The following is a 26,614-nucleotide window of genomic DNA, read 5'->3' on the forward strand; positions in this document are numbered from 1 at the left end:
TATTCACGCTGAAAGGCAGTCTGGATACCATAGACCAGATTTTCGCCTCATCTAGGTTCGCCTCATCTGTTGGGTCTTGGGTTGCTATGTTATTTGTTTTGTTTTGATGGTATTACTTTTTTCATTTGCTCCGGTCATTGTTGGCTCTCCGTTTTTACTTGCCATATCGCCACTGAATATGTTGGACTGCCATTCTGGTCAAGACCTTCACTTCTACCTATTTTTTTGTTATTTAGCTCTGGCTGTTTTTTGGACTGCCATCTCGTTGCCTACTCTTGCCCGCTGTTATGCAACGACTCTTGCAACGTTTGTTATATTGTTGTAACAATTTTATTGAAAATAAAATCAATTGTGGAAACTATTGTTTAATCTTTTTTTTACTACTTTTATGTCATCATATTGCATTACTGTATTAAATTGTAAGTTTACAGTTAATTACTGGCTACTAATTGCATTACTTTTACAGCTGAAACACAATAAATTACTGTTCAAGTTACAGCTGATAACTATATTTATACAGTTATGCACTGTGAAATTACAGTAATGATGTGATATCATTAACTGTGAAATCACTGTACACAACTGTCATTTTGCTGTAATTTACATTAAATTTTCTTACTGTAAATTACTGTGAAAGTAATGCAATTAGTAGCCAGTAATTTACTGTAAAATCACAGCAGAATTTTTTACAGTGTATTTTCATGCTACTAGTACTTATTTTTTAGATACTAGTATCTATTCCATTAAGTACTAGTACTTATTCATTAGATACTAGTGCTTATTCTTTAGGTACTAGTACCTTTTTAAAGATACTAGTACTTATTCATTAGATACTAGTACCTAATAAATAGATACTAGTACTTATTCATTAGATACTAGTACTTATTCAATAGATACTAGTACTTATTCAATAGATACTAGTACTTATTCAATAGATACTAGTACTTATTCATTAGATACTAGTACTTATTCAATAGATACTAGTACTTATTCAATAGATACTAGTACTTATTCATTAGATACTAGTACTTATTTAAATAGTGACTAGTCACTATTTTTTTGTTACTAGTAAAAAAAAATTTTTTTTGCCATTGACTTCTATGGGATCTGTCATTTAGATATCAACTATTCACATCTGACTAGTATCTATTCCAATTGTGACTAGTACATATATATTAGATACTAGTACTTATTCATTAGGTACTAGTACTTATTTTTTAGATACTAGTACCTTTTAATAGATACTAGTACCTATTAAATAGATACTAGTAGCTATTAAATAGATACTAGTACTTATTCATTAGATACTAGTACTTATTCTTTAGATACTAGTGCTTATTATTTAGATACTAGTATCTATTAATTAGATACTAGTACTTATTCATTAGATACTAGTACTTATTCAATAGATACTAGTACCTATTTATTAGACACTAGTATCTTTTGTAATTGTTACTAGTAACTATTCTTATTTTACTAGTCACAACTGCTTTTTTACTAGTCTTATGTTATGACTAGTCAGAACGGCCACGGTAGAGTTCAATTAAAAATCTTACTAGTAAAATTTAAAATCTTACTAGTAACATTTGGAATAAATACTAGTATCTAATAAATAGGCACTAGTATCTATTAAATAAGTACTAGTATCTAATGAATAAGTACTAGTATCTAATGAATAAGTACTAGTATCTAAATAATAAGCACTAGTATCTAAATAATAAGCACTAGTATCTAAATAATAAGCACTAGTATCTAAAGAATAAGTACTAGTATCTAATGAATAAGTACTAGTATCTATTTAATAGGTACTAGTATCTATTTAATAGGTACTAGTATCTATTAAAATGTACTAGTATCTAAAAAATAAGTACTAGTACCTAATGAATAAGTACTAGTATCTAATATATATGTACTAGTCACAATGGGAATAGATACTAGTCAGAAGTGAATAGTTGATATCTAAATGACAGATCCCATAGAAGTCAATGGCAAAAAAAGTTTTTTTTTACTAGTAACAAAAAAATAGTTACTAGTCACTATTTAAATAAGTACTAGTATCTAATGAATAAGTACTAGTATCTATTAAATAAGTACTAGTATCTAATGAATAAGTACTAGTATCTAATGAATAAGTACTAGTATCTAATGAATAAGTACTAGTATCTAATGAATAAGTACTAGTATCTATTGAATAAGTACTAGTACCTAAAGAATAAGTACTAGTATCTATTTATTAGGTACTAGTATCTAATGAATAAGTACTAGTATCTTTAAAAAGGTACTAGTACCTAAAGAATAAGCACTAGTATCTAAAGAATAAGCACTAGTATCTAATGAATAAGTACTAGTATCTAATGAATAAGTACTAGTACTTAATGGAATAGATACTAGTATCTAAAAAATAAGTACTAGTAGCATGAAAATAGATACTAGTCGGTTGAAATGATTAAATGTTAAAACGGCTTGCCATATACTATAAGAATATTCTATAAGTTTCAGAACTGAAAACGTCCTTGTTAGTCCAATAAAAGCTTTTGTACAGCAAACGACAGATTTTTCAAAGTGGGGATATGACGTCAAAGGGTATCAAACACCGCCTCCGCAGAAGAAGATCAATGCCTACTTCAACACTGCCTATTTAGCCCCGCCCACCGATTCGCGCAATACCATAGGCTAAATAACATAGGCCTACGAGGTGATAATTGCTAAACCGGATCAAGCTACCAAGCAATAAATATGCCGTTTACGAAATATTGTGCATTGCCTGGTTGTGAAAGAAGACAGTCGCTGCATAAAGTGGGGAGATGGAGGCTTCGTGAAACAATGAAAGTTGAAGCAAATGTGCCATATTGTGTCGAGGCTTCGAAACAATCCGACAGCCGTCTCAACGGTGACACCTAGTGGTCACTTGCAGGTGTTGATCTGAAATAACCTTGACAACGAGTCATTAAAACATTTTTTTTATTTTTTATTGTTGTATTTTTCTAATATGTGAAGCTTGTAACCTGTAGGCTCCTCACTGTGCATAATGTTATTTTGTTAATGAAAAATGACTATTAATAAAAAGAAATCAAGCCACAATGTCTCACTTTTTAATAGATTTTTTATTCAAAAATATGAATTTTTCTGCTGTGGAAGGACTTAGCCTACTTCTATTTTTACAGATAATTTCTCCAGATTTTGAAAAAATCCTCTCACAAAAACCCACGAGGTCAGACTTTACTTTTATACAGATGCGATTGTGTGGTCTGTTCCCGACCCTGTCAACCAAACGCTGATTCAGCGGACCATGCCACCTGTCGAAACACTTGTGAAACACTCCGAAGCTTCATTTAGCCGTAGTCACGTGCCATGGGTGTTTTGAATCACGCTGCACTTTGGGATCTCGAAAAGCTTCGCAACGTCAGTTTCGCGTCAGCCATCCCTAGCTGTAAAAGCTTCCTTCGGATTCCAATATTAGGGATGCGTGGTTAATTTTTTTTTAAATGAAGTTCCAACTGACGTGTGTAACACATTGCGCGTTTGTTCGCTTCATTTCACCGCGGATTGTTTTGTTAACAAGACAGGTCGAGACTGATTGATTAGGATTAAAAAACGATGCTGTGGCGAACTATATTGGATCCGACAGGAATGGTACAACACGCTTATGTGAGTAAAAATGTTATTTTATTTTTTAAATCTGATATTGTTGCATTGTTACAGATCGTTTGATATCTAACGATTAGGCGATGTGTAGGCTACGTGTCTAGAATATGTGTACCAGAAGGGTCCAACTATGAAGGATATAGCTTGTCAAAAAGACACTGAATTTAAGGTTGAGTTTTTTTCTTCTGGTCAATTATTATTACCCCTATGTGTTGTTTTTTTCTCATGCATATTTGTTACGTTTTGTTTTGTTTTGCATTAAAAAAAAGTGTAATTACAAATAATCGTCGGTTAAAATATCAAATAAAAAGATTTAAACACGCAAAAGTGGTATTGCTGTATTGATTATCCAAATTCATTTAACTAATCTAAAATTTCTGGAGTGTGTGAGAAGTATAAACTTTTTTGCTTAATTATTCCTGGTGGAGGCGCTAGTGGAGTTTATGGTAACAAAAGAAAAAACTATTCACTATTAGAATATTCAAATTTACTATTCAACTGCTGGTAACCCAGGCTCCTGTTAAGTTAAAATTGACGCATAGCATCAAAAAATGGTTACATGTCTATTAATAAAAAGAGAAGCTTTCAATAAAACCTGGCTGCACACAGTAGAAAACCAAAACAAATTTTATAATCGGTGCTACCTGAGTGGAGAAAATGTCTCGGTTACTACTGTAACCATGGCTCCCTGAAAAGAGAATGAGACCCTGCGTGTACAATGACACTGTGGGAACGCTCTGCGTGATTGACGTCATGACAAGGAAACCCTAACTTTAAACCTAACCAGGAAACTTCAAAACCTTGAGACAAGGCACTGGATCCAGCAGGTGAGGGCAGAGAAAAGGCCAGGCCTATCTCTAACACCTCTGCTAGATCCATTTGCAATCCCCATGACCTGAATTTGATGCTGAGCAGCGGGACCAGAACGGGTCCTTAATGGAAGCAAATCATCTCTCTCAAGAGCTGCTGACTGTGCGTGCTCCGCTCCCAAACAAACAACACATAAATCATGTGTTTACCCACATAATGTAGCGTGGGCAGGGAGGAACACACACAACTTAAATTGCTGCTTGCTCGCCATTGTATATATGCTTACTGTAGATGCAGATAGCGTTGCGTTGTTTGGGCATACTTTATAGTTTTTTGGTCATGACGTCACCTGCCTCTGACGTCCCATCCCACCATTGGACTAATTTCACATGTGATTTACGATGCAAGCAGAGCATTCCCACAGCATCATTCTCAACACAGCACAAGTTCCCTTGAAAGGGAACAGACAAAAAAGGCTGTTGCCAACCTTGGCCTTTTGCCAAAAGGAAGAACTTCAACACCCATAATGCACTGGACAAGTTGTCATCCAAGGCCACTCCCACCAGTCTGCTATGGATATGCTTACCAGAGACAAATAGCGCCTTGCTTTACTAGCAAATACTTCTTAGCAAACTTTTAGTCGACTGTCAACTTGTCGACTCCCTGGTGCAAGAATTCAAAGAGTAAATGTTTGGCGGGAGTGAGTTACTTTCAGTTTCCAGGGAAGGATTCAGCACGTTGTAGGTAGTGGCAAAAGGTCGCAAATGTTTGTAGTCAACATTTAAAATTGGTTGACCATGAAAGTGTTTTAGGCCAAACAGAAGGGAAAACTGAAAGAAACTGCCGTTCTCTGAGACTCTACTCTGTCGCATACAGGTAAAAAGCTGTTGCCATATATATGTTCCATTTTTTTTCATAATAGTCAGACATAGTACTATACAAAATGAGCTGTGTTTTTTGAAGATTAAATACACTATAGTCACTAAATTTTTATACTCTCTTTTTCAAAGTACTTACATTTTAATGATGTATTGGTATATAAAGACAGTTTAAGCCAATTTGAAAAAAAGTTCTTTAGACAATTCTTACCTACCCAACCTTTAAAGGTTCTCTAAGCGATCCTGGGTGACGTCACTTCTTGTTGACGTTCGAACTATTGTCAAACAAAACGGAGGCTAGCTAGACCCTCCCTCCTCCTCATCCGCGCACTAACCCCCCAAACCCCACCCCCAAATCCTTCTTGTCGGTTATTGGCTGGAACACTGTTTGTTATGTTTCGTGGTGCGGGTTAGCCCAGTTTGTTTTTGTTGCTGTTTGTGGAGCCTGGGCTGTCTACAGAGGCCGCGTTTTTTAGAGTGTGTTCAGGAGACAGACAGTTAGCGGATAGTGAGGAGATATTTGCTGTATGTGACAAAAAAAGTTTGGCCTAAAAAATGTGTGACATCGCTTAGAGCACCTTTAAGTACTGGAATATGTATTTTTTGTGTTTTGTTTTGTTTTGTTTTGTTGTTTGTGATGCCAAATAGACAATAAATGGATTGGCATATCCAACTTTATCCCGAAGGACAATGGACAATGTGTTTATTTTATTCAATTCAGAAGCACGTGTCAAAACCAGACTTCTTAAAACCACCGTGCCCCTATAGTTGCTTTAAAGTGTGATTAGGCTAGAGAGTGTGAAAAGGTGTGGCATTGGAAGAGGCACTTGATGGAAAATCCATTGCTCGGACAAGGTAATGAGGTGCCGGGGGTGATGAAGGCAGAGTTACACAGTGTAGATATCCAAAGAATACTGCCTTGAGCACAGGCTTATGTCCCCTTTCATCTTTCTCCTTGATCATGACACTTTAGAACCTGCAAAAGCCAAAATGACCAAACATGCTCATGTAATTCTCTCACACTGCACGATATACAGACAACTAATCTAAGATGCTTTGATCTCTACACAATCAGTGATACAAGTTGTACCATGTGGAACCAGAATTTAATTTCTGACATTATTATTATTCTCTCAACATTCAAACACATAAAAAGAAGCTAAATCGTCAAGTTCTCAAGAGACCTGTTTTTGTATGCTATATGGAGTTTCATTGTACTTGCGAATTTTTATAATGATAGCCTCGACTTCAAAAGCTTAGCAGACCTAAAATGCCTAGTATAATGCATTTTAATTTCATTATTCAAATTAATTCATGTCCAGAGGTTAAGATTTAATTTGAGAAGAATCTCGGAGTACTAAGCAAAGTCTAATTGCTTACAAAGAGAATGTGTCTGAACTGAAGATTTACATCCAATACATATTTAAAAATATGAAATAATGTCTTATTATATAAAAACATGATATTAAATATACTGTATATTTAAAAAAAATAAAGGTCTTTGTTGGCATAAATGGTTTCAAGAACCTTTAACATCCATGGAATCTTTCTATTGCACAAAAACAATAGAACCAAAAAAAAAAAAAAAATAGCTTTTCAAATGCATAGCTAGAAAAAAAAAAACTTTTGTTAACTTAATTTTTAAGAGTTTAACAAAGATGCAGAATTAAGTATTTTCTTAGTAATTAACATTGAATCACAGATAAAGAACAAAAAAAAAGAACAAATTTCCAGCATTCCATCAACCCGATTCCGATGAGAAGACAACTGTCTCCTGTTGACTCCTTCTGTCCATCTCTGTCATCACCCACTGAGCTCTTGAGTGAATTTCATCGCACCAAAAGCCTGTCAGCAATCAGACAACATGATTCCTCGCACCCCCTGTGTCCCTTTAACACTGGGACAATTCTTCACTCTGTCACCCAGCCCAATCACCTAAATCTGGACTTAATTAGATCCTAATAGAGCCATTTCTCACATTATGGTAGAGAGCTTTCCTTGGGTAGAGCCTGATTAAGCAGACAGAGAAGTCATTGTTTTTAGTGGAAAGCTTATAAAAGCCAAACTGCTTTAACGCTGTGTCTTTATTAACTTTTAAATAATATCTTCAAACCCCTTGGAAAAAATCGTTAAAAGTAATAACTTAATTTACCTTTCAAGAATTATAGCATAAATTACAACAAAACAACAGTTGCCAAGTACATGCAGTGCAACTTAGAACTTACTGAAATGTATCATGTCTCATGTAATTGTTCAATCAGTGTTTTAACCACAGAAGGACATCAATAGAACAGCTTGCAAACAATGTCCTGTTACATTTTCCTCAGAGAAGCTATTCAATGTTCAGAGCTTGATAGTTAGAAAGAAAAATGTACTCTAGAAAGGAGCAAGTCGACTGCCTTTTCAACAACGAATTGGGGTAGAAATATATATATTATATCATTAAAAAGTTATTATAACTTTATTATTATAAAAACTGACTTATGTCCAGTTTAAATGTTTGAATCAAGACCAGAAATAAGATTAGACTAGTGACAGAAATCCCCTAATTCGATTTTGATTCAATTCTGATCTTGATTCTATTAGATTCAATATTGATTCATTTGAATATATCAGGTACAATATGTGTATTTTTTTCTCAAGGAAAAAAAAAATCTTGAATAAAGTCTGGTTTGTAAATAAAGCCTGATCATTTTTTATAATAACAACTTTTTAATGATATGATTATATTTCTACTCCAATTCGTTGTTGAAAAGGCAAACTTGCATCTCTCCAGGGTTTATTTTTCTTGCAAACTATCAAGCTATGGACATTGAATGGCTTCTCTGAAGTAATTGTAACAGGAAATGGTTTACAAGCTGTTCTATTGGTCTTTCTATGGTCAGGGGAAAAAAGAAGCCTGTATGGTCATTAGGACACTGCAAAAGGCCAAACCATGTTATATTTCAGGAACTTTTTTTTTGGTATAAATATAATATAATACAACAGATTAGATCTGAATTCTTAGCATCAAGCTACTGTTGAGCTGCAGGAGTGAACTGAGAAACAATCAAATCCCCAGAGTAAGCAAACACATACAAAACACGCAAGTAAAAAAAATGCCTCAAACAATGACTATTAGCATTAAGCTGGTGCTGATTTACTTTCATTCTTTTATAGTAAAGGACCCATCTCTTTACAAGAGATTTATTCTTTTCATGACACACTCATTAGATTTTGTTGAAGATTTTGACCCTGATTCTGACAAAAACTGAGATAGATTACTCTATAAAACCTTGTATCTGTACTGACACTTAAGAGATGAACAGTAAAAGTTATAGAAAAATGTGAAAATGCCCTTGAAAATGCGATAAGTGAAAATGGAGGTACCAGAGAGCATTGTGGCTTTCACTGTTGGAAGAGGTGAAGATTACTTTAATTGCAGTTGTAAAAGTCATGTTACATGCAATCAGGGAGCTGATGGGTCAAAATAAATCATCCTGGATTCCTCGTTAAATTCCCCACGTAGGGACAGTAAAACAGCTTCATTCTGTCACTTACTTGATGAGGATGAATTAAAGGCATGCTTGAATGTGTGAAATCAATGGCACTTTAACAGCATGTAGCATGAAGCAATTAGGTAGTATGCAACACAAATGCAACAACACCTGCAGTACAGATTGCTTGGTGATAAATATACATCTGTATAACTTTACAAATCAACATAAAGTTAAATTTCACAAATCAACATAAAGTTTAATTTCATGTTCAGGTCCATATCCTTGATCCAGATCAGCTCAACTTGTCAATCAATGAAGCCTGTCAACCATGGTCATTAGGACATGAACACTACACTCCAAAGAGACAAAACAGTGTGTTGGTGTTTTATTTGATATTTATTTAGACAGTATAGCATAATTTGTAATATTTGCCATTTTTAGACCAATGAAACTATAAGCTAGAATTTTATTATCTCAAATTTTTTACTTGAATAGCACCAGCTAAATTAGAAGTTACCACATAAAGCGTGTGTGTGGTATAATGAATATCCATTTTTCATACAAATATGTTGTGATGCTTAAATTATTAAACATGTAGCATTTTACATAATTCAGTTTTGTTTTTAGTGTTTTATTTGAAATGTAATTAGACAGTATAATATAAATTTTAATAATTGCCATTTATTAGTTAAATGAAACAAATTATTGGCCAGAATTGTAATATTGGTACATTCCTCATTTTTTATTTGAATAAAACCAGTTAATTTAGATGTTACCAAATAAAGCAAACTTTTAGGTTACCTGACAACATGTTCTTACTTTATGACCTTACAATCGTCACAAACGAGATGTCATGTTTGCATAAGTGATGCCTCTCTTTTAGGGCTGGATGCCAACAGTAGCGGTCTAACACTCATGAGCAGCAGCTTGCCTACCCCATTAATCTTGGACTTCATTGTCTGGAAATAAAAAGGTGTGTCTGAACATAAAAGATCCCTCCTATCCATCAGTCTTAGTGCCACTCAATAAATGGCCACAGATTTAAACAAAGTACGGTGCCGTGATAAAACCTTGTTTGTAGTCTGTCTTTCCAATTGACAAGGCCAGATAACCATCTAAAGCTTTTTAAACCTGTGGGCTCTGTAAGGTTATACCACAGCACACAATAAGATGGTGACAAATTTCAAACTTATCCCTAGTGACATATATGTCTGATGTTAAGAGAGGTTTCAGGGGGAAATTGAACAAACAATCTGTTGATCCTATATACCTCCGGATATACAAAGAAAATCAATATAAAGCCAAATTAGATCTACTGTTATATAACACTTTAAGGCATTTAACACGTTACAGATTGGCTATGACTTTGGAGAGGATTAATTGCATTGACATTCCCATAAACTATAGCAATGAGTGATTGAACCCAACGATCAAATGTCAATCAAATCATGGTCATCCATCACCACCAAGAACTCAAAAATATTTTTAGACACAACAATGTCATAAAATCACAAGAAAAACTACAAAAATACACATTATGGCACGGTTTGTCCATTCAGTTGTACTTTTTCAGCGTTCATGTTTGGGACGGCATTTGATGCCTTTGCCAGCATCCAGTAAACGGAGCGGCAATCAGCCTAATGTACTCGAGTGTGTCCAGCGCACAAAGCCTTCTCACTGAAGCATTAGCTCAGCAATCCCCCAAAGTGAAACACTCCTCATTAACATGAACGACCTGAATTTATCATCATCAATAGATTGTGTTCTTTGTAGACATTTCCACAATAACAAAAACAGTTGAGGGCGAGAGTGAATTCTCCTTCAGTCTAACTATATGATTGATCCGTCTACTTCCTAAAAGCAGGCTCACTGTGTTTGCTCCAGTTTTGTCCGAAATGTAAAATATCTAAAAGCTAATTTCTCTTGCGTTTTAAATGTTCTTACATCAGGCACAAAGCAAAGCCACCTTGATGATACATGTTATAAATGTGTGTATGCAAAATGGCTTTTAATGAAATCAAATGAAATCGAAATATCATGTACAGCTCTATAGTTCTGAGATATATTTAGGGAGATTAATAATGTCCCCATTTGATCCTTTCAGGTGAATTAAACGTGATATGGCGATAGCTGTTTGACTGTGAGCAGATCCCTACCATCAGCTAGTTCAGCATCCAAGCATATAGTAATGTGAGATGCTTCTATAGACAGCATTGTTCTCTTCTGAACCCATGACACTTTCATTTAAGCGCAGATGCAGTCTGATAATGGCTGAGCAGACCACACATCCCAAGGTGAACAAGGAGACTGTCTGGACATTTACCCTATTGACACTGTGCAGACAAAATGCTAAACATAGAAAGCAGAGGACAAGGTCTGTTGTAGCACCGTATTGCTGTGACAGCACTGTACAAAATGCACCGGAGGTGAAGCGGACTAGCATAAGATCTGTAAGCCAGTATTTATTACAGCAGACACAAGACAGAACATTTGAGAATTTTGCCAGTCTCTGATTCTGGGAATTCACATGGCCTGCTGACTTAGAAAACTGTTTTATGATACTGATGATCCGCTGAGAGGAAACCATGAAGATATTATGTTCTGAGCAGCTGCTCCTCTAGTTGCCATGGCACTTTAACACACAATTAATATCAAGAATCTATTTCGAATCCCTTGTTGATGAAATACAAAGTTCTGTCATGAAACTCTACATGGCGTATAATAAGTCTTTTAACTCAACCTGCTCGTAATCACATCGTTATCTATAGGGCACTGTTGATTGGTTTGTGCTGTACCAGTAGCCAATGAGCTCGCTGCTCAACCTTCAAATACTTGGCTAGCATTTGCCTTAGCAGTGCAGCGTGCTTTCAGAAACCCTCCATCTTCCACAGCTCCACCTGTATAGATCTGCTACGGGTAATTCATGTATGCTATATTGTACAGCAGCAGCATGTCTTACTTGCTCACAGCAGCGTGTCGTGTATGTATTGGCAGTAGCAAGTCCCGTCCTCGCTCTGCATAATATATTATGCAAAGAGTGTTTTAACACTATAACTACAATATACTGTACTAATATAATACACTGTATTAATATAATACACTTTAATACTAATATTACTATAACATAACATTTCACACTAAACAAAATGCTCCCAAAGTATTGATCCTCATGTAAATCTAGAGAAAGAGCTCAAGGCAACAGTGTAAAATAAAATAATTCAAAAACTCACCAACAAGTCCACAGGGTTTGTATGGATTATTGAAGAATCAACTATGAAGGACCCATCCACTTGCTTTATATGGACTCACAGGATGGATTATTTTTATTGTTTGTGTTCCACAGAAGAAAGTAAACCATACATCTGGGATGGCATGAGTAAATGAGAGAGATTTCATTTTTGGATGGAGTATCCCTTTAACTTGTTGTTAACCGTTGAAGAAAATGTATCCATGTGATATCAACATCTCTGAAGTGCTTGAAGAGACACGTGAGATATTAGAGAGATATTGAAGAGATCTCATTTGTGATTTGTCTTGCTCTTGTGTTCTACACAGTATGTGCAAAAGATATATTAGCTGTTCAGGCCAATCCGTTGACCAATCCTGGATATTGAACATGCCATAAAATGTTTCCAATCTCAGCAAAAGGTTTTACAGCTTAGCCAAAGGCAACTAGTTGTCCTTGAGGAGAAGACTGACAGAAGCAAAGCGGTTTAGTGGTTTATAAGAGGTAGCCTGTATTTCACTGGTCTTTTCATGTTACAAATGTTACACAGCATCTTCCTCCTTTTGCAATGATTTAGGGAGGACATAAATCACTGGCTAATAAGTTTTATTTCTTTTCCTTGGCAGAGATAATCAACTTCTCTTTTTGCCATATGTAGAGGTTTCATCATGTGAATAACACACCGTTGTATCCTGTCAGCGGCGCTCTCTAGGATACTCTGCCATTTATTGATCCAAAAGATTATGTTCCAAGTAAAAGATTTAGTTTGGAGCACTACTTACACCAGCTCTTGGGAATTTTTAATGGTTTTCTTCTCTTTTAAACATCTTTGATCCTGAACTGCGAGGGGGCCATGGGTAAATGAATGCAATTAATTTGTGTTTACAAAATGAGATCGGATTACCTAACTGTTTGCACAATCAAGCTCCCATTCAATTTTGCCCACAACACACTTGTCCTCAATTGTACTGAATTTCAGGTTGAAGTGGTAATGTGGGCCTCTTTAGGCTGTGAGATGTAAGAGGAAAGTCACGTAAAAACAGATTGAAAAGGAAATAAATAAATACAATTATTCTTAATGGATGGAGAGAAGCAGCCATGAAATCATGAACAGAAGCCAATCAGCCCATTCAATCTCTTGTGCTTTATGAGCCGTGCAAGTTTTTCAGCACTCTGCGCAATGAAGTGGGACACAATTAGCATGCCAGCAATTAGATATGAAGTTCTTACACTGCATTTAAGCAGCCAACTCTTTGCTTTAAGGGATTTGGTGAGGTGCAGCATAATTGCTTTCAAAAGTGTATTACAGATGCTTGGTTTGGTCATATTTTCTGCTGCTTGTTAGCTGTCTTTGAGAACCTCTGTTTGATTTAGGGCTGTCAATTTAATGTGTTCATTTAATTAAATGGATGGATTTCTGTGGACTGCAGGTTTATGTTCAGTGAAATGGAAATAAAAAAACAAAAGCACTTTTTTAATGTCTGTTCAATGGTTTCACCCATACCGCCATACCGTAATTTCACAGAATTATCTTTGGGAGCTTTTATTTGCAAACCTATATGCAGTAAGTGATTAATTTCAACTCAAATTGTCAATCAATTAATCAAAACATTTAATGTAGTAAATTCAATTAACATATTTATATATTTATTATTATTTACATTTTATTTGAATTGACAGCCCTAGGTTAAGTGTTTTCTTTACCACTGGTGAATTTGAATTACCGTTTACCAATGCTTTGTTTAGAGTGCATGCACGCAAGGACAATTAAATAGTGAACATGTGACTTTTACAAAAACAACCTGTCTCAGTTTCATAAGGCAAATGTGAATCAAATCTGACGCAGTGCTTTAATAGATCCTGTCTGGCTCATGTTCCAACCCCCTTAACGTTCACTGACCTCAGCATTAGAGGAAAGGATGCTGACTGGGACGCCCTTTGACTTTGACAGCCGGGGATGTGACACCCATATGTGTGCATTTAACAATGCTGACCCACTAGATTTTTTTACACAACAGGGCAGAAGTATGCACTATTCTGGGGTGAACTGTCTATTTATAAGCGACTTAAGAGACATGTTGCCATCACCTGACGGCATCAGTCGCACGAGACATTCATTGTCAGACAAAACTTAATGCGTGTTAATTCTTTTCAGCCCACAGTAGCAATTCTACATTTTTATTTATTTATTAAATTCATTTTAATTCACATCAATATTATTTCTATTTGATTATATATTGGTTATTTTACTTGCAGCAGTAGTTATTCCAGCCACTGCAAAACACTACACTGCAGGTTAGAAACATTTCGAATCACACAGAGAGAAATTAGATGTTTTAAAGCTACGAACATCGTGCACATTTAATTCAGAAGGAAATAAACACAGGAAATAGTTCTAGATAGAGAAGATATGATGAGTCATACATTCTGTGAGCAGTCAGGACCACCAGCCCAATTATAGCTCTCCACTGGACGCTCAACTGCTTAGAGGTCCAAACTATTATTTCCCAGACAGAGAACAGTGATCCCAGCTGAAATATATGTGGCTTTCAAATTGAATTTGGAGATTGACTAAACTAAATCCTTTTATCTACCTATTTTTTTTTATCTTTCAGCCAATTCCAAAACCCTTCTGTTCCAAATGGGTGTCAAAATGATCACTTTATTACAGAAAGATCAGAAATGTATACATTTATGATAGAATTAGAATCACAAAGATACTTTAACATCAATTTGGCTTAACAATTAGAAGTAATGCATCCTACAACAGATCTAGAAATCGGAAAACATCTGGTTTGTGTAGTCTGCTTCTTAGTTGCACCCCTCTGAGGCAAATGGCAAGTAAATTCAATAAAATCTGATTTACAAGGAGTTTTAAAATTGAGTTTAGATAACTGAGTGCAGATGGACTGGCTCCTAAATAAATGAAGGCAACAAACATACAATAGAGTATGTCTGTATAAAAGAAAAATATTGTCACTTAAATTATATATATTCAAGTCGGTTGTCTTATACAGAACATCAGAATAGTGAATTAAACAGACCTTTTTTTGTGTGTGTGTGTTTTTTGTTATTCATTTATTTTAAAAAGCTAGTTTCGCAGTGAATATTTAATGTTTAGGCATGCAATTTACCTTACCTCATCTCATAAAACCATGTCACTTTTGTATGCTCTCCAAAGATGACCAGAGGTCCATGATTGTGGAAGACACTGAATAATTCATCTTACATTAAGCAAAAAAATATATAGTCTTGTATCCTTCCAGGTTACACCAGTAAACAGAGACGGTTGAACTTCACCAGTTAAACACACAAAATACAGAAACGTGTCAACCAGCTTGACGGTCAGCAGTTGGATAAAAGCATTTGCCAAATGTGCTATATTTAGTAGTTTTCAAGTGATTTGTATTGCTTCTCAGTAAAGCGTGACTCGTTGAAACTTTTAGCCATTGTTATTGCTTCATCGCTGCAATCTACAGCTGAATTTACCGTTAACAAACAAAAGTTACAGTTTACAGTCAAAGGCTTAAGTGTGGGTTTGCAAAAAGCATGTTCTCATTCATCTAACATGCGTCCTGTTTTTGACCTACATTAATTGTGTTAAAAGAATGTCGTTTATAGAATATAGTTTCAGTTGTTTAATTCTCTGTGCTGAGAACATTACAGTATTTAATGACATTCACGTACATTTATCATCGAAAATCTAAAGCACATTGGCAAGTTTACACAATGAATAAACAGTGTCCATCTGAAACTGCCTGAACAACTTTGCAATCAGAGTGATGACAAAATATAAACCATGAGGAGAATAGGAACATGATTCTATCCTGTTTCCATCCTGCTAGTTAATCAAAAGAAATCAGTTATTTTTAATAGACTTTCAAACTTGTTCTTTTGTGTCTCTGTATGAACTGTATTATATTTGCAGGTAGATTTGGCATGTCCATTATTGTTTTTGGCAGTAAACGCCAATATCACTTGGGGATTTTGAATGTCTTTTTAAAATTGCGGTTTTCAATTTAGGAGTGAAATAAGTCTGCAAACACTTTCACGTGTTTGACTTTCAATTTTCATGTGTTTGACAAATTGTTTCTTCGTTTTTCAAAGAAGTCTCTTATGCTCACAAAGGCTGCAATTATTTGCAATAAAGACAATAATATTGTGTATGTCTCGGCTGTCCCTAAAGGTGGGAACGGAGACATTACGTCGATGGGTATTGGGGTCCCTGTGGAAAGGCCCACAGCCACTGAACTGTGTTACGAGTGTTGGAGACGCAGATGCTTGCAAGCCGTAGCGTGACTTTTGGCATCTGCCCTCACACAGTTGTAACCTACCCAGTGCCACATGTAAGCCCAAGGAGAGTAGTCCTCCATACCAAAAGGATGGAAGGGACAGGGCTTACTCTGGAGACGGTTGTAGCTGCTGTTCCTCTTATCGTGATACTTCACGGGGAAGTGCTTCGGATCTTGATTCCCATCATTTTCAGCCATGACCTTGGTAACGCTGGGGAAGCATGCCTAGTCCTACGGAGACCACACCCTAAGGGAGGATACACATATGCCCCCATGGGGCAGTGCTACATATTGAAGATCTCTACAGTAGGTCCTGCCTAGCCAGGGAGGAGCTGCTACCAATGCAGAGCAGAACTGCGCAGGGAAAGACATGGGTTTACCGACAGGGAATCACAGCATATGGGCATCTAGCCCAGGGCTGACCGGTTGGGCAAAGAGCTGCGTGTGGTCCATGTAAACACTCAATGCGAAAAAAGGACACAGCAACGCAAGGGCTGGGTCTGCCTTCTCCGGGGGCATTGCTTGCAAGTTCACCACCTGGTCCATGAAAGGAGTGGTGGGAACTTTGGGCACATATCCGGGACGCGGCCTCAGATCCGTGTTGACTGACCCAGTGGAAGAGCTCCCACTGTAACCCTCAGGTCTCCCAAAGTGTTGACCAGACCGCGGCTCTGCTATGAGAAGTAGCGGCGGACTAGGTAACTGCAGAGGGGACTCGTGCCTCTGTGAAGAAGGAAAGTCATGACCGCAATACAAACATGCACATGCACATCTCACCGTGAGAGCATGAACCATTCATGAATGCATGTGAGACAGCGATCATGGCGGTCAGATGAAGCCAGGATACGAGAGCATCCAGAAACACACGGACAGAAATGCATCATTAAAAGGACACCCGCCGCTCATGCTTGCTCTTTTAGGAAATCTTCTCTGACGCGGCGAAGCGCTGAGGGGTGAAACGCTGCACTTGTCCGTGCACAGCTCTCTCAGGAGGCGAATCACCGCTGGATGCGCCCTCACACTGGCAGGAGAGATCTCCACAGGATAAGCTCTTTAAAGCAATTAAAATGGCTGTTTAGGAGATATCTCCAGAGAATAAGCTCTCTAAAGCAATTCAAATCACTGTTTCTCTGCCACAGGAATCCACTCAGATGAAGGAATACTGGAATGACCGATCGCTGTCACAACCACTTGGCTCCGAAGCAAAGTATGAATGAGTGAGTGTGTGCCGGCCGGCCGTGTTTATCGAGTGATACTCACTGCAGAGTCAAATGACGTCCAGCTCCCCCTCGATGGCTGAGGAGGAGGCGATAGTCCAGCTGTAAAAAAAAGATGGACGACGCCCCTACACTCTCTTCCAAAAGTGAAGCCGCCAACGTCCTAATATGGCGCTGACAACTTGCGCTGATTTGGGACCTGATTTTGTGCAGTAGTGATCGCGGGACCCAAATCTGCGCAGTAGTGATCGTGGGACCCGAGTCTGCGCAGTAGTGATCGCGGGACCTGAGTCTGCGCAGTAGTGAACGCGGGACCCGAGTCTGCGCAGTAGTGAACGCGGGACCCGAGTCTGCGCAGTAGTGAACGCGGGACCCGAGTCTGCGCAGTAGTGAACGCGGGACCCGAGTCTGCGCAGTAGTGAACGCGGGACCCGAGTCTGCGCAGTAGTGAGCGTGAAGTGGAGCTGCGATTATCAAGGTCCCGCCCTCACTCCGCAGAAACGGTTAGTGCAGTTTACTGCAGAGCAGGTAGAGCATAGGTTTATGATCTATACAGGGACCAAACACCTGGGGGCGATCAAGATGCTTTCGCTTCACTTTTCAGGGCTTGTGCCGCACGCTTGGTGGAGGGATAGAGTTGAGGATAAGGATAGTGTGTGGTTGGATATTCTAGCTCCACCCATTAGGCGTAAATTACATTCGCTCCTCCTCGCTGGACATCTAGCGAGGGGGAGCTAGACGTAACCTCTCCTATATTCATATATATTGCCATAGATCTCACTATCAATTGAGTTGTTCAGCCATAATATATATATATACATTTATATAAAAAAAAGAATATATAAAAAACGGACTCATGACTGAACAGCTCGATTGATATAGGCAGAAATAATATTACATCACTTTTCATCCTCTGAAGTAGTTCCTCCAGTCCATTTTCTTGTTTTTCATGAATAAGCTCTTTATATGGGTTCTGTGTCCAGTCCAAGCAATGAGAGCGGAGGAATCCGATATAAGCTGGGAAACTGCATTGTGGGTTTTGAAGAGCTTCTTACTGGAAATTAGCATTAAAAGAGAAAATACAAACCATGTGTCATAAATGATGTATGAGTATACAACTGAAACAAAGTAATTGTTATAGGATTGTAAGTTTAAATGCATTTAATTTCAGGGTGGTATATCTGACTGACATTGGCTGACAGAATAAGTGTTAAATCCCTTCAGTGTAATATTGTTGCAAAGAGAGCTTTATGTTCTTATCTTTTAACAGGTATTGATGGATAAACTTTGTGTTTGAAAAGCTCATGTAATGTTTTTATAACTGGTTTTCACCCTTGTGAAGTTGGGGGGAAATGTTTTGTGGAGTTCAGAGCCTAGGAAATATCTTTTTGTGTTTTTAGGAGCTTTCATTCCCTTCATTCACTCGTATCTCAACATTCTCACTATTAAAATGAATGGCTGAGTGAAAATCCGGCATGGTCATGAAAAGACTTTTCTCCATTTCTACAAAACTCTCGTACTTTATCAGACATCAGTGCACAGATGTGAACTAGATTACCACACACTCCCCCTAATATTCTTCTCCTGCACTCTATCGCTCTCTCCCTCACTCTCATGACCACAAAAGAAAGAAATCATTGAGTTTCACCCTTTTTATAAACACTCCCTCCCCTTCCAGTAGTCTCCAAATAGGGGCACAGACTTTCAAGTTCCCAAACCTTGTTAGAAGAAGTGAAAAGAGGTTTAAGGCAGGCTGAGTGTGTGCTCCACTTCTCTGCCTTTGAATGGCAAAGTAAAGAATGGAGGTTTGAACATTTGACCAGACACATGGCTCTAACTTGTGACATGGCAGAAGATTCTGGTGAGTTCTGTCAGTTTTTGGCTTTGTGAATTTGATTTTAGTCATGTTTCTACCTCGAAAAACAAGACATGTCTTGATGAATATGGCAGAGCTAGTTTATGCATTTTTTTGCGCATTCGTGGTCTAAAGAAAATCGAAACTGACCACTGATTGTCTGCATGATTCATTGCTTTATTGATGCATGATTCATTTTTAGTGATTTGTGTAAATATATCCAGGTTTAAATGTATCCTGTTACTCATTCTTTTTTTTGTTTACCTTTTGCTTTCGGCACACGTGATGAGTTGTTATGGGTAATTACAAAAATTATCTTTCATTTCATAAGATTTCTTTAAGCCAAAAACTGTAAAAGCAACTTTGTACTTTCCATTCAAAGAGACTAGTGGCTTATTTGCAAAGTCTTCCAATATTGCAATTTCGCAAATGTTTCATCTGCTCTGATGGATGAGTTTCAGCACAAGGGTGAACATGAAAACTTCCAGACACTTGGCATTCATACTGAAGGTTAATTGTGCCCTTTTTATTTGGACTGAGCATTAGACTTCGTTATCATTAAAAAGATACTGCATTTCCTCTGCTTAGAACTGGTTTGGCATTTCTTTTTGGAATGAAACAATGCTACAGATTCCCGAAGGAAACATAAAGGTTAAAAGTGCTGTTTAAATGGGCTTTTATTAGTATCCAATAAAATATCCAACTATTCACATCGAGTGTTGTTCCAATGGTATCATTTAAGTGTCTAAAATGTTTAATTGTTTTCTCCGTTGTAAAAAATTGGCAGTGCGGGCAGTTGTGTGAAATAAAAATGGAGCTGCTAATCAAATCAAGGCATTTGTGCCATTGTTCGTTCGCATTGTTGATCAGTACATCTAAAAATGATGTCTGCACATGACTGCATTTGGTTTACGAATAATATGCATCATTCTAAGATATGAAAAACAGTTTTAATATTTCTCATCTCAATATATTTTACACATTAAGACTTAAGTTAATAAATCCTGCAAAAACATTTCAGTGAGAGGCAGTGAAAGTGAGAGGTGGGATGCACAGATGCTCTCGATGATACTCATTAACTAAAAGAGCTTGATGAACACTGATAGTCTCTTTGTTTATTTTACATTTAAAAAAAAATAAAAAGATGCAAACAGATTTGATAGGTAACCAATGACTTAAAAAAGTTGTATTTGTCCGAATGCTGCAGAACCTGATTTCACCAGCATCTTTGTTGATGCTGTTGTTGATGTCGCAAGCCAAAGTGCTCACTTTGTGGAAAAGAGCTGCTTTCTACCCTTGAAGACAGATATCGCATTTCATATGTTTCCAGATGTTGAGAGGAGTGTTGGGACGCCCTGGAGTAGACAGGACACTGAAAGAAATTGTGTGTGTTCAGTTCAGTCACATCTGGTGGCATGAGGGATGAGTCCTTCCTACATCAGAAAGCAGGAGCTATAATAACTTCACTGCATTTTTGCTGCGAAAATTACTAAACATCCTTAATAGAAGCTCTAAAATTGATAATATGACTTCTTTTCAGAGAACATAACCCATATATATATATATACCCTATATATATATATAGCCTACCATATATATACCCAATACTCAAAACAAGGAAAACTGCAGATATTTAAACTTACAAAGAACATATTAAATTATATATATATATATACACACACACATATATACATTCGTTTTGTTAACAAAAACCTCTCTAAATGTAATATATGTTCTTTGTAAGTTTAAATATCTGCAGTTTTGCTTGTTTTCGTGAGTATTTCCTTTAAATACTCACAAAAACAACAGTCAACATTTTATTAATTTATTTAACTTTTTTCAGATTATAAAACCATTGTAAAAACGTTTTGGTGACATACTGGTTGCCACTGTCCACTACGCATTGTAGAATCTATGAAAAGGAAAGAGCGTCAGTATTAAGAAGAGTCTGTGTGATTGTATTATCTAAAATGGGACTCACACTTTTTCTTTATAAGAGTGAAGAATGAGAGAGCGAGAGCAGTAGAGAGCACTCATCCTTGTACATGCAAGACTAAACAAACAGCCTCCTTTTCTCAAGAGGGTCATGTGCTACACCTCAGGGCCCTCATATAAATGAATGTGCTCACTACACACACCAGCAGGAAGCCCCCCACCATGCTCCGGAAAACCCTGTAAAAGTGACCGCTTGATTTAACTTTCACAGTACAGTTGGCAGACAGTGTAATTTCACAAATAAAGAACCTTCTTTCATCCCCTGACCTCTCAATTATCTGTCACATTTTACAGGAAATTATTGGAAAATATTAGTATTTTTCATTTTAGTCAGTTTGGTATCTAGTATAATATAATACAATATAATACCCATTTATTTTTTTGCATACATATATACTGTACTACTGTTTATTCATTAATATTTGTAAAAGATTTTTTGTTTTAAAAAAAAATGCAGTTCTTTTGAACTTTCTATTCATCCAAGAATCCTTAAAAAGAAAAGTATCACAGTTTTAAAAATGCAAAAGCAGCATATTAGAAGGATTTCTGAAGGATCATGTGACACTGAAGACTGGAGTAGTGATGCTGAAAATTCAGCTTTACCATCACAGGAACAAATTACTTGTCCAAATATATTAAAATATAAAAGTTTTAAATTGTACAAATATTTTACAATATTACTTTTTTATACGTAATCAAATAAATGCAGCCTTAGGAGACTTCTTTATAAAAAAAAATTAAAAATGTACCGACTCAAAACTTTTGAAGAGTAATGTATATTTTCACTTGAAGATACTTAAGGGATAATTCCGGTATTTAACACCTTGAGTCTATATTGTAGTTTGTTTTGGATGAACAAGAGTGGTGGACAACATTTTTTTGACAATGGTTCCTCTCTCGAGTTTTTGACTATAAAAGAATTGGCCATGGACCCATTTAACATTGGAGTCAATGGGCATGTCCGAAAATGTCATTAAAACAGCCTTTAACATTAGTTTTCAAAACTGTGCAACTCACCGAGTGATTAGTGATGTTAGTTGATGTTCCAGAAACAAAAAGTGTTGCGAAATACAGTTTCTGTCGTGTTTTATTCGTCATTTTGTAAAATCCCATTGAATTCTGTTGAAGGACTGAGTGCTCGTTAATATAAATGCGCTACCGGAAACGGAAAGGGGGCTGTTTACATTTGGTCGATGTAGTCTTTTTGCTCGCTTCCGTTTCTCATAAGGCTAGCGAGCAGAGCAACTGTGCTCCGGGAGAGTAAGCGAAATAAAGAAACAAAACCTTGAAAATATTGAAAGACCACTGACCAGTGCAATATGAAGTTGAACTCGACTGTGACCGTGAGTGTCCCGCGAGACATAAACATCGGTTATCGCCATCAAGTGGTCGGGAGTGTGCTAACGCTTCAGATTCAAATATTGAGCCGAAGTTACACGGTTGTGAAGTGTCTGAAAAAATAGTTCCACTATAGCAAAATAAACGGATTGGAATCATATATTGCGACGATATATTGTTTATAATCATCAACGAACACCACTAACCACTCGGTGAGTTTAACAGTTTTGTAAACGAACATTATTGGCTGTTTTAATGACATTTTCGGACATGCCCATTGACTCCAATGTTAAATGAGTCCATGGCCAATTCTATTATAGTCAAAAACTCGAGAGAGGAACCATTGTCAAAAAAATGTTGTCCACCACTCTTGTTCATCCAAAACAAACTACAATATAGACTCAAGGTGTTAAATACCGGAATTATCCTTTAAGAATCAGACTTTTTTGGGATTTGAGCTTGTGTTTATTTCTTCACAGATGAGTTCAGAGCTTTGCAACAGTGGTGATTGTGTGGAAAAGCTTTGAGAGGGTCAAGAGGGACCTCACATTTCTCATCGCCTGGGTTCTCATCCATCACTCCATCAAGTCCCAGGTCATAGAGGTTATCCCGGGACTCTTCTGGGTCATGATGAGGCTGCACTCAACTCTGGGCACTTGGCTCTTCACACTCCTAGTGATGCCAGTCTACTGCCAGAGTGGTGATGATGGAGAGTTGGGATCAGGTGACGTCTCCGGGCCTGTGGTCACTGGCAACTCCTCTGCTCCAGTCTTCCATGCAGCCGGGGATGAGCCAGACAGAAACAGGCCACTTTTTCAAACCCTGCCAGAGACGGAAGGCGACGACTGTTATGTCAACTTCTACACCGGCCAAGTCACGTCAAGACGGTTACGAGCTTTCAGAGAGGAAGTTGCCTATCTAAAGGCTCTTCAACATGGGAACCAGGCAGTGATGGAGAATCTGGTCCAGTTTGTCGGAGCAGAAATGGGAGATCAACGCTATGAGGAGGTGATCCAAGAAAACATTGTTGGAATCAGGGAGGATCATGTGAGCTGTGAGAGTGTGGTGACAAAAGCAGCAGAGGAGATGGAGAGTCAGCTGGAGGGAGACGCACTAGACACTTCGGCTGGAATTCAGAAGTAAGACGAGTTGAATCCTAATAACACAGTCACATCCTCTTATCTTCCAGGCAAAACGCCAAGGCTTTTAAAAATGTAAGATGCTTAAAGGCAACAAACCTGACTCGGTGGAATATTTAATACGTGGGAGAGAAAATTTTGAGTCAGAATTATAATTGTGATTTGGTTCTCACAGATAAGAAATTGTGATTGAAGATCAGAGGCCATTGTTTTATTATTGTATTTCAGGAATTATTTTATTTAGATTTTATGGATGCACCAGTATTAAAATGGTCAATATGAAAATCCATAACCAAATAAAACTGTTATAAACAAGAAATATACACGGGTTTCTGTGCAACGTCATCACGTAGATGCGCGCGCATCTAAGAGGCAGAAAGCTACATTCTTTACGGCTATATCTAGCAGAAGCAGAGATGACGCGGAGCTGTTGTGCTGTAAACTAACCTAAATGCATAGGGTATGTCAGGTTTTTATGATTCGCAAACTTAGTTGGACAATTTCATACTAGTCAACTAACTAACGTTTTACATAATGTTATATTAATATGCAAATGAAACACAAGCAAACAGATCCAACTCTGAAATTGCAGTGTATTATTGAGTCAACAAGAATTTACAAACAATGCGGAATCTACGTTAATTACAATGTTCTTTTACAGAACTCTGCATTGTCTTGCCTCTTGGATGCGCGTGCATCCGGTATTGTTTGTATACAAGAAACCTGTGTATATGCTTTTAAACAGAGTGATCATGAGTTCCATAGAAACATAGAGCCTCAGACTAGCCACAACGATGCTGCTTTGATTCTGGTCTCTGGGTTTTCCATCACCAGCCTGGACAGTTGGAAGGAATGCGAATTTCAGCCCCTCAGAGGCCCCTGGTTTTAGAAAAACTAAACTGAGGCCCTGAGGAGGCCCCTGTTCATTTCCTCCTCCTCCTCCTCCATCCCTCTCTCTATGTCTGTCTGTCTGTCTCGGATTATTTCTGATGTTGTGTTTGCTTTATGTCTTTATCTAAGAATAAAAGAGGAGTCCCTTGCCTTTGAAGAAATGCTGCGCACCGCGTCAGACATCGCCACTCGACTGGAGAGTTCTTCAAGAGCCCTGCATGTGGAGATGATCGCACAGCTGAGGAAGAACATGAGACAGCCACGCTAAACTAAATGACTCGGTGGGAAGCCATCCAACCTGGAAAAACAGATAAAGTGGCACTTCTGTATTCATCCACAATGTTTTAATAACGGTGATACCATGTCATCACTTTAAACAGATGTTATCTCCCAGTCCCATCTTTATATTGTTTTTGTTTTTTTGTGAAACAGAATTATTGTCAGAGGACTGAAACGCAAACTATATTCCTCTTCTCTTTACCAATGTTCATTTGTGAGCCGTAATGAAAACATAATGGCTCTGTGTACAAGGAAATTGAAAAAATGATCTTGGCAGTGAGGGGACATCTTAAAAGAATATTCTCTTTCCAAGTACAGACAACCCCGCAGCTATGGTCTGGCTGCCTTGGCGCTAGGGAGCAGATGGTAAAAAGACTGTATGAGGGTCTGGAAATCAACAAGCATGAACTCATATACATTGGAAAGAGAAAGCAAGGCGGAGAAAGAAAAAGAGAGAAAAAAAATACCACAGTGATGTCACTGAGGAATAAATGAAAACGTGACTTGGCAGCTTGGAGCCAGAACCCTAAAGAAACAGATGAAGAAAGAGTATGAAATCTTTGTGACCAAAGAATGTTAATTTTCAGTGCATTAGTCAGTTGTTGTCACTTTTGCTGTATCCATATTTTGACCCAATTCTGAGTGTATGCTAGTATTTGTTCATAGATACAGCCTGTGTGAGTGAATGAATTACAGGGACATAAGATATATAAATAACCTATACTATATTGAGCATTTTATACTTAAATAAATACTATTGATGCTAGTCAGTCTTGATGTGCCATTGTTGAAAATGATTTTCACAAAAATTCTACTTTCTAAAAGAATAGCAAAGTCATGTACCGGAAAACTGTAAAAAATATATAAAAAATTAAATAAAATAAAAATAATGGAAACTTCTATAGTCAATATAGATTTTTCAAGTATTTCCTCAGCTATAAATTGCTCTTTGTGTGTGTAAACTCTTTAATTGGATTGAGAATACAATCCAGATATCACAAATGACAGTAAAAGTCACTGAAATGCCAATCGGCTTACAATTTACAATACCGAATTGTAACAATAATAGGCTGCTTATATCAATATTTATGTAAAAATGGCAATGAGAAATATTACTGCCTACTTATGTCTGAAATATATTTATGTATAGGCTATAAATAAAAAATAAAGTATAAACAATTCTGTCATAATTACTCACCCTCATGTCATTCCAAACCCATGAGCCTTTCGTTCATCTTCGGAGCACAAATTAAGATCTTTTTGATGAAATCTGAGAGCTTTCTGTGCTTCCTAACTGCCACTTTGACGCTTCAAACGGTTCAAAGAGAGATCATAAAAACTATCCATAATTCATATGAGCGGTTTAGTCCAGATTTTCTTAAGAGACTCAATCGCTAACATATTCAACCGAACCTGCTTGGAGTGCTTGACATGCCAGAACAAACCTCATTGAAGCTCAAACGAGACTGAATCTCATTGGTTCTCGCACATCAAGCAAACATGCTTGAGATTTCATTTACCACACACACAACTGATGAATGTTTAGGCTATATGTGAATAAAAGCCTAAA

General features: G+C 37.1%; 1 protein-coding gene across 2 annotated transcripts; it reads left to right on the plus strand.

Moving 5' to 3' along the window:
* Nucleotides 1–3,341: 3,341 nt before the first annotated feature.
* On the plus strand, nt 3,342–26,199 carry LOC306983775 (uncharacterized protein). Of its 2 annotated transcripts, XM_079584440.1 has the most exons (4): nt 3,342–3,648; nt 23,215–23,874; nt 24,895–25,046; nt 25,363–25,500. In XM_079584440.1, exons 2-3 carry the CDS (start codon nt 23,363–23,365, stop codon nt 25,031–25,033), a joined length of 651 nt encoding a protein of 216 aa, XP_079440566.1. In that variant the 5' UTR covers nt 3,342–3,648; nt 23,215–23,362; the 3' UTR covers nt 25,034–25,046; nt 25,363–25,500. The 2 variants fall into 2 exon arrangements, with proteins under 2 accessions (XP_079440566.1, XP_079440565.1); XM_079584439.1 differs by lacking the exon at nt 3,342–3,648 and adding an exon at nt 19,238–19,408 and having other exon boundaries at nt 24,895–26,199.
* The last annotated feature ends 415 nt before the right edge of the window (nt 26,200–26,614 follow it).

Source organism: Phoxinus phoxinus (genome assembly GCF_949152265.1).
Source record: "Phoxinus phoxinus genome assembly, chromosome: 16".
NCBI lineage: Eukaryota > Metazoa > Chordata > Actinopteri > Cypriniformes > Leuciscidae > Phoxinus > Phoxinus phoxinus.

Excerpts from the sequence above, each read along its gene's own strand:
- LOC306983775 (XM_079584440.1), top strand. The coding sequence starts at position 23,363 with ATGATGAGGCTGCACTCAACTCTGGGCACTTGGCTCTTCACACTCCTA. Across the intron at positions 23,875-24,894 it reads ACTTCGGCTGGAATTCAGAA|AATAAAAGAGGAGTCCCTTG; the intron begins GTAAGACGAGTT and ends TCTTTATCTAAG.